The sequence below is a fragment of the Cibotium barometz genome, chromosome 12 (genome assembly GCF_041138505.1).
Source record: "Cibotium barometz isolate CiBa-2024 chromosome 12, ASM4113850v1, whole genome shotgun sequence".
Lineage (NCBI taxonomy): Eukaryota > Viridiplantae > Streptophyta > Polypodiopsida > Cyatheales > Cibotiaceae > Cibotium > Cibotium barometz.
Window position 1 is genome coordinate 48,914,067 of NC_141057.1, and position 9,741 is coordinate 48,923,807.

The 9,741-nt window shown below is 36.0% G+C and overlaps 1 protein-coding gene and 1 pseudogene across 1 annotated transcript; both read right to left on the reverse strand.

Annotated features, from left to right (window-relative positions):
- LOC147633530 (uncharacterized) overlaps nt 1–6,388 on the reverse strand; it is a 6,430-nt pseudogene extending 42 nt beyond the window's left edge.
- On the reverse strand, nt 6,167–8,222 carry LOC147633531 (ribulose bisphosphate carboxylase small subunit, chloroplastic-like). Its single transcript, XM_086805862.1, has 3 exons — nt 7,954–8,222; nt 7,528–7,659; nt 6,167–6,694 (listed from the first exon to the last, which is right to left on the reverse strand). The coding sequence occupies exons 1-3, from the start codon at nt 8,167–8,169 to the stop codon at nt 6,431–6,433; spliced, it is 612 nt and encodes a 203-aa protein (XP_086661988.1). The 5' UTR covers nt 8,170–8,222; the 3' UTR covers nt 6,167–6,430.
- Nucleotides 8,223–9,741: the final 1,519 nt, after the last annotated feature.

Consider the following 9,741-nt stretch of genomic DNA (forward strand, 5'->3'; position numbering starts at 1 on the left):
TTGTGCTTTGATAGCACTTGAGTTTTTAAAAGCTTCAGATCTTTTCTCTTTTCTCTTTTCTACATCTCTAAGTGTCTTAAGCATCTTAGATGACTTTAAGGTTTCTTTCCTATCTAGTTGTTGGAGTATTCTGCAGTAGAACCATTGGAACACTTCATGCATGCTGTTTACTTTTCTCCTTCCGTCACCATGTTGTGTATGCCTGAAATATGCATTTCGTGCCATATAGTGTGACTTTTCCATCCCTTGATTGTTCCAAGTACTAGGGTTTCCATATTTTTGAATAAAAAATGGCATATGGTTGTAGAGAATATGCTACATATCAACAAAGAGAGAATCGGTTGTGCATCAATTAGTTGTGCATCAATCAGTTGTGCATATCAACTAAAAGAACAAAATCATGAACATTACCATGTAGTGTGTTATGTTGGAATCTGTCCAAGCTATCTTCATGACTCTTTTGAAATTTTGCAGGTTGTCTTGAAATCTCTTTTTATCTTTTAGTGTCCAGTTAACTTTGTCACACATTCTGGAAAGAACATCAATTGATCACCAAACCTCTACCTTGGCATGCCTTGATTCACTCTCTTGATCTTTCACTGCATACTATGGAGATTTTTCCATTGTTCGTACTTGATTCTTCTAATGAAGTTAGATTTATATACTTTTCCTATCTTGGTGCTTTTGTGTTTCTGGCCGTGGAGGGGTTTTGATAGAAATCTTCTTGCTTTAACACCTCCAATTGATGGTTTCATTGGTATATCCTTCTCATTGGTTGACTTCTTAGTGTCTTTCAGAATACGAACGTTTCCCCCATGTAGTCCAATCTCAAACAACACCTTTTCCAATGAGCAAAGGGCTTCTTTTCTCTCTGGCACCTTCTTTAGCTTCCAAGTAAAGCCAATGTAGAGAAACACCAATTTCTCAATGATACGGCATAACGCATGAAGGGTACAAATATGTACATTGATGAGAGGAATCTCAAATACAGGGTGAAAGTTCTCATCAATCAAATTTCGGTTTGGTGGTCTTCTCCACCACTTAGAGTCTAGCTCTTTTGCGGAATCCATGCAATAAAGACAGGGTGACCTTGCATCAGCTCCCTTCTGTAATTGAATAAGCACTTGAGTGTCTTGAGGTCACCTGCCTGCTGCTGCTGCAAGATGCCACTGAACTTGGAAATCTCCCTTGTTGTCGACGCTAATGATTCTGTTTCCCTTCATCTGTTCGCTGATCGATTTAGGAATGGGTGTATGATGAAACATCCAAAACAATGTTTCATGATCTTCTTTCTTGACCTGTATAGATAAATAGATGATGTCAACTTTCTTCCTAAACAAGAGAAAATCAAGTATGTAGATAAATGTAATATGATTTACCTCAAATGATCCTAGCCACCATATATTTGTTTCAGATTGCATGCTGAAATATTACGGATTATCATCCTTCATGCATTTATTAAGTGCTCTATTCATTAGTGTTATTGTCACTCTTTCTACCTTTTTCATTTTGATAATCTCACATTCATCAAGCTTGATGACAAATTGAAGCACACCCCATGTCTCCTCGTAAGTGATGTCATAGAACTCTACCACTCTCTTTTGCAAAAGCTCCATATCTAGGAATATATTGTTGAATTGACTGTATTGAATGCTGCCACTTTCTCCATTCAACTCCTCTTCAATATGGTAGGGTTTACCGATGTATTGCAATACCTCTGCATTCAGCTTGTTCCGAAATCTCCAGACATCTAATAGGAGTTGAAAGTAGTTTCCCTTTGATTCCCTTGGCATCAAGACTAAAGATAGTGACTTCTAAATAGCATTGTAACCTCTTTAACTGACTCCATTACTATCCATAGCATCATGTATTTCTGTTGTGGAGACTGCATTACTATTGACAAATTGTTCTATTATATCTCTTTTAACCACCTTGAACTTCTTTTCCTACAACATTTCCTTTGCCATTCTTGATGTAAGAAAAGGTTTAAATTGCTTTGCTGGATGGATATTTGGATTAATATTTTCCTTGTTAGGATGCAGTACAACCCTGTAGTTACAAACAATGATAATTTCTGACATTCAAAACATAGTCAATGATAATTTCTAACACAGTCATACCTTATTTCTTGGATTCTTTTCTTTAAGCCACCTAATGATAAGTTCTAACATCAAGAACACAAAATAAACAAAGCTTTAAATACATCTCTTACCTTATTGCTTGGATTCTTTTCTTTAGCCCACCCGAGCCAGGCTTCAGGTTCTTAAAGTTCTTGAGCTTTCTTTTTCTTTGTCGTAGTCCAACGCTTGTTTCCTTTTGCCTCAACTGTTTCCGTATCTTCCAAGTTCAATATCATTTTCCTCCATTCTCAATTTTAGTGCCTTGCATTCTTCTATTGAATGAAGAAATTGAGCTGCTTGGTATTGAGAGTATTGCCTTTCACTATTTGCATAGGCAGCAATTGATTGATAGTATCCTAATAATCCATTGACTCCATCTCTCATAAAACGTAATAGAGTTGTGGGATTAGAGAAGGGAGGATGGGAAGCGGTTGTAGAGTTGATATAGGATAGATTGATCCATCACACCAAAGATATATGTGCTGCAAACCAGACTCTCTCACGTTTACCTTATCATTTGATGAGAGCATTGTAGATTGTTTTCTGCGCTTTTGAATGGGCTCATACTCACTATCAAGATCAATGTGGAGATGATATTTTATATTATTATCTACTTCGTTAAGCACATTAGTTAGTAGAATGGTTGCTTACACTGTAGCTCTATGTGTAAGAGTGAAGAGAGGGTGATAATATCTTGCTTATACTATCAAGGGGTTTATTAAAATTTCAATTCTAAGTGCGAAATGCTTCATTAAAGAGCCTTATCTTGGTATATAAGATTGGAAAATAACTACTTTATGACAAGCTGACAAGAATTATATTAAAATAAGGTTATATTAGGATTCAAATTTATGAAAAGCTTGCAGTTATTCATAAATGCAAGAATAGAATAATCATATCTTAAAATTCAGTTGTTTTATATTTGTACAGTTCTTTTGTTGGAACATCATATTCAAAGTTGGAAATATAGTTGCATAATTTGATCAAGCAATAGATAGTCAAAAGTCATCATTTTCTTAGGTACAAAGTCAATGTATACACCCTGTCCCAAATTTGAACTAATTCCATAAAATGCTAATATCTTTTACATATAAACTCATATGAGATTCCCACTTTGTACCTTAGATATTCACATAATATGGAGCTTAAATTGATTTTTCGAGAAAATTTTAAGATATTTGTCTATTTTCTTTAAATATTTCAAGGTCTTTAAAGTGTTATAATATACGCCACTTCTTGTACCCACAATAGCTACCACTTAAAATCCTCAATCTTGTAGATCAAAAGAGTGGGTAGATACTGAGACATTAGTAGAATGTGGTGGTTAGTAAAAATTGCAAATCCAATGGTTGGATTTTTAATGATCTCTTTTTCAAAATTCTTTCAGACTATTAGAAGGCCTGCAAATATTAATAATCTAATTAGTAAAATTACATTTTTGATGTGAATCATCTAAAACCTATAGGGACTAGTGTACCTGTAATGGTGCATCTATGGAAAAATAAATTGGATCACTCTAAGTATGGAAAGATCATTTGTTTATCATTTCATCATATTTTTGATTAATTTTGATTAATTAGACTAATTTATATTAATTTAAGTTATATTAGGTTAATTTAAGGGCAAATGTATTTTCTATTATTTGCTTGATCTCATTTTAGGTACCTTGCCCCCCAAAATTTGCTCTCCAAGCATTGTCCCAGTCTAGCATAAACCGGATAAAACTGGACACCCTGATCTTGCAACAACCCATTCATAAATATTTCAAGATACTTACCTTAAAATATCCACCACCCAGTAAAGGCTTGTCCATATTTCTTGGCATCCAACGCCCTTGGAGATCACATTGGCCCATCTTTCTTTGTCTTTGTGTTGAATAGCCAAGTTTGCCTTGTAAAATATTGAAGGAATAATAGTAGACGTTGAAAGTCCCAATGTATCTCAAAAAACAAACAAAGTGATGTCTATAAAACTTCATGTGGACCTTTCATGTAGAACTTATATTTGCCTCGTATGTTGTTTTCTCAAAAATTCATGGAGCTTTTCTTTCATTTGGCAAAAACATTTAGATTGAAATCCATATATTAGGAAAGAAAAGAGAGAAAATATAACTATAACTTAAAAAATTTATTTCCAAGATTTAGATGCATTTTCAAGATGTATGTTTCTTTACAAAGAGAAAATAATAATCATGTATAGCTTTGACATCATGCCTATTCTAACATTTTAATTCCGTCTTAAGGATCTTGTAGTATATTTGTATCTCTCCTTAGTGTCTCTAGTTCATAAGGGGATTTTCATAAAAACTATATATAATATGCATCAAGAAAAGTATTAATAACATATGAACATGTGTCTAGGCAAAAGTATTATTAACGAGATGAAGCTTTTGTGCTCTTAGATTAGTTATTTCTTAATGCTAAGATTTTTTTTTCTTATCAAGAAAGTTAATGCTCATCATGCTTATTTGCATCAAGGTTAAATCAAATTTGAAATTTGAGGATACGTAGTATATGCTTATTTTCATGAACAAAGTTAATGTTTTATCATGTTTATTTTCATTAAGGTTAAGTTGCATATTTAATCTCAATATGTGCAAAATTCATTTCATGAGTAGAACACAAATAAAAAAAGTAGATGGAAAGAAACTTGAAAAGGTGGTCAATACTGTGTGTAGATATGTGGAACAGAGACCTTTTTAATTATTATTTTTTTGAAAATGTCTCTATTAGTTTTATCTTAGATGAGTAATTAAATACATCCAATTGACTACATGTTTGTAGTGGAGAGTAATTTTTCTACATCAAATGCCTATATTTATCTATCAACTATGTAGAATTATTAAGATCTATGGGTATGAAGTGTGGTGTAGAAGTGCATGTAAGTGATCAAAAGGCAATATGCTTATATTGATCATGCATGTGTGAATACCAAATGGGCCAAAAGGCAATGTGCATAAACACCAAATATATCAAACTAAGGATTCTCAAAGAGACTACACCATAGCTAAAGAGGCTCAAAAGACTCTGTTTCTATTAATTCCATGTAGAATTGATAATAAATGGGCATGTGTGGATATCAAATACATCATGCATGTGTGAATATCATATAGACTTAAACTAAGGAGTGTCAAAGAGACGTCAAAAAGGTATGAACCATAGCTAGAGAGGCTCAAAAGAATTATACGTTTTTGGTGTATCAAATAGATCATGCATGTGTGAATATCAAATAGACTTAAACTAAGTCATCTTAAAGAGACATTAAAAAGATATGAACCATAGCTAAAAAGGCTCAAAAGGATATACATTTGTTAATTTTGTACTGATTTAGCTTGACTTGTACTCAAAGTAATAGAGCTCTACATGCTATGTTGTTGAAAAGGAAGCTCAAAACTCAATACACATACTAATTCAAATTTTTCTTGAAACAAAGAGCTCTCTACAAGCTATATATGGTTAAAGTGAGCTCATAATTTTCTAAAGCCTAGTGCATGTTGAGGATTAAAAATTACTCAATAAAAATACTAAATAGCTGTGCCATTGGAGCTCCACTCAGGCTCCAATGTAGCCTGAGTGGACCTCTCCTCGGGATAAAACTTCATTTAGAATAAAGAAGTATTATGTCAAAGCAATCATGCCAATAATCCAATTAATTCATTAGTGTCAAACCAATCATGTCAATAATGCAACTGATTCATTAGTGTCAAACCAATCATGTCAATAATGCAACTAATCAAATGCAAGTTGCAATCTAAACCGTGCTTTTCACACATGATATCTTAATAACTGACAAAAAAGGTACATTAATAGCACATCACCCACTCGAAAGTGGAGAAGAGGTTATGTTACTCAAAGGAACTACATTAGCCCACACAAGGGATTTGGAATTTGGATTGAGACTAGGTTTTGTCTTTCAACAAAGATGTACTGGAACAAAGTTGAAAGAAGCTAAGAACCTGTCCAATTTGAGATATAAACTTAAACATGCAACCACCTACTATAGGTACGACAAGTGTGTATCACATTTACCAATTTTAAAGAGTGACATAGCTGAAGCTAATTAGAAACATATGTCTTTCATAACCTCCAAAATCAGAGCATGGAAGCTCACAATCTTATGGAGCTTATTTGAAAACCTCTTTCAATCACCAACAAAATTGAGAAAGTACTCTAAAACTAACCTTAGGGTGCAAGATGCAATTATTTGCAACAACAAAGTTTGATATATAGTCCTTGGGTAAATGCAAATATACTCCTCACTTGTAGCATAGCCTTAATGTAGTAGAAAAATGTACTCTTGATGCATTTGTTTCAGAGTAGGGGTCCTTGAGGCCCTCTATTTAAGGGTGAGTAGGAGGGCTTCTGGACAAGGAAGGCAACACATTGAACTTGGCGCTTGTTGTCAAACCCTATGACACGGATGTAGGCATCTGGGTAGGCATCCTTGCACTCATCGATTTCTCTCAATACAGCACTCGCATCCATGCACCCAAACATGGGTAGCTTCCACATGGTCCAATACCGCCCATCATAGTAGCCGCACCCCCGCAAGTTCTCTCGGAACACACTCCCTCTCTGTAAAACCATAAAAGATAAGCATATGCTTGGCACCAACTCCTATCCAAAGATGGTGTCTCTAATTCATAGGTAGAAACTAAACCATAAAAGATAAGCATATGATTGGCACCAACTCCTATAAAAAATATGCACAATAAAAGATAGGATGGTGGCTCTAATTCATAGATAGAAAACTTTACTCATTTTAGTCAAGAAGTAGAAATTGGGCACTATGATTGCCTTAATTACATAAAACAATTAAGAGCTAGAAATCTAGCAACTTCATTGCTTGATTATAAAGTAGAAATAGAGTATCTTCATTGCCTCAATCAAAAGCAAGAAACCTTGAGGCTCAAATCTCCTCTATTTAGGTGAAAATAGAAAAATAAAAAAGCACGATTCAAGTCCCATTAGTATTATCAATATAATAACAATTAATGTATTCATTATATAGTAAGGACAACATTGATATTAATGGGCGTCTTTGGTATCTTGTGAGTGGTGATTTGGATTTCAAATTTACAGATATTATTGAGGTAAATGAGGATCCATGTTAATTCAATAAAATAATTGTATTTTACGTTTTTGGATCCATGTAAACAAAATTGGAAAATGTGTGTGTGTGTGTGTGTGTGAGAAACATCTTTGCTAATTAGTTTCTTGTATGAATCCATGTAAACAGAATTGAAATGTGTGTGTGTGTGTGTGTGTGTGTGAGTGAGACATCTTTGCTAATTAGTTTGTGTGTGTGTTAAACATCTTTGCTAATTAGTTTGTGTGTGTGTTAAACATCTTTGCTAATTAGTTTCATGCAGGCATGGCTATGAATCTGTTCAAATTACGATTACTACCTTATCGAACTCGAGGCATGGTATCCAGCCCTTAGAGACGATGTAATCCACCTGCTTGTAAACCTGATCGGCGTTCAAGGGCGGAAGGTAGGACATCGTCTCGAACCGCTGATTCTTGAGGGGGTTTACCACCTGCAATCATAATGATGGGGAAAAAAAATCATGTAAATCGATAGAGTAGTTGGGTCGATTAGCCTTAATTAAGTCAGATTATGTAAAAAAGAAGAAAAAAAATGGCGACAGAGCCACAGAATCAAAGACGGCTGCAAGCGCATCAAACTTAAGCATCTAACTACGACAGAGAGCCACAGCAAATCATGAATCATGAAAGACGTCGACTGCGCGCGCATCAAACGTAAGACAAAAGTTGCCTGCAGGATTAAGGGATTAATTAACAAGGGAAGATTCAGGAGGCAAGCAGAGGACCTGCATGCAGTGGAAGCGGCTACCATTGGAGATTTCAGGAGTGTTAAAAGGATGGGTGTGGATGCAGCGCCTGCTGCTGCGAGCGGAAGGCGGCAACAGGGAGGGTGGTGTGACGGCGAGTCCGGTGAAGCTGCGCATGGAAGCTGAGGTCGAAGAAGGCGAGGTAGGCGCAGTAGTGGTGGTGGTGGTGGAGGTGGTGGGTGGAAGCAGGGCCATGGCTGACCAACCTTCCTCCTCCTTTTTCTGATGTGCTGCCGCTCCGCTCTCGACGCGACGATGATTTCTAGTTTAATAGGCAGGCTGCCTGCATGCACCGCACACGTCTCTCTCTCTCTCTCTCTCTCTCTCTCTCTCTCACACCTCTCTCTCTCTTACCTCTCTCTCACCTCTCTCTCTCTCTCACCTCTCTCTCACACCTTTATTGGACCCCCCACGAGTCAATTTTAATATTTCTCCACTTTTAACTTAGGCCACCAACCCTTTCTACACACTCTCCCCTTGCCTTCAACACCTTTTGGCTTCATCCTGCCCCAACCTTCTTCTGAAACATCCGCCTCTCCCATTCACATAATCACAACAATATTTTTTCCTTTTTCTTTTTGGCCTCCTTCAATAATCACCTCACCTTTTCTGAAAACTCGCTTCGTATCCGGAGCAGAAAGAACACTGCCTCCTCCCTATATTCTTTAAAAACTAGCCGTACTGTCCGGATAAACATATGAAGAAACTGCCCATTTCAGTATCTAGAGGAGAAACAACAATGCCTCCTCCATATATTCTTTAAAAACTAGCCATATTATCTCGATAACAATATGAAGAAACTGCTCGTTTGAAACGAGCATTTCCCTTGGTGAGAAGAATTCATGTAAGGTTCACGTTCACTCAAATTTTTTTCTTTATAAAAAGCCCAAATCCATGGGCTTTGGGAGTCCATGATGTAGTCTAATAGGTGGCCCCATCCGTGAACTATATGTAACCAGCCCAAGGTAGGCAGGTCCTTTACGATAGGCCATAAAAATTATCGAGGTTGTGGACTGCCTAGATTTCTTTGTAATGGCTAAGCTAATAGGAAACCAATATCTTTGTATTGTGGACAATGTAGATTTCCTTGTAATGGCTAAGCTAATAGGATAGCCTAGATTTCCTTGTAATGGCTAAGCTCATAGATCTTTCCTACTCATGCCTTATTGATTTCCAAAATTTAATGGCTAGGCTAACAACAAGCGATGGATATCTTTGTACTTTCCCTTATTCAATGGCTAGTGTTTAAATACCATAAATTGCTAGTATAAAAACCTTAACCTCCTCCACATTCACAAGGAACATCCACATTGGACCTAAGTGATCCTTCACTATGTCCTCATTGGAGATCCCCAAAACAAAATTCCATTGATTCCCTCATCTCCCTTGTGTTGCAACACTCAATGGCAATTTATAAAGATCATTTGGCTCACTTCTCTTTGTCTATCTTTCATATACCTACAGTTTAGTACCAAGTAATCACCAAATTGAAACCACAAATGTCTATTTCCATGACCTTATGTGTATGTGTGTGTGTGTGTGTGTGTGTGTGTGTGTGTGTGTTTTTAAAAGTAAGAATGCATAAACATTTCATGATACTTGCCTTGACATGTCCTTCAGTAAAGGCTTGTCCATATTTCTTGGCATCCAACACCCTTGGAGATCCCATTGGCCGATCTTTCTTTGTCTTTTCTTAAAACCTAGTGTGTTGAATAGTCAAGTTCTCCTTGTAAAATATTGAAGGAATAATACTAGATGTTGAAATTC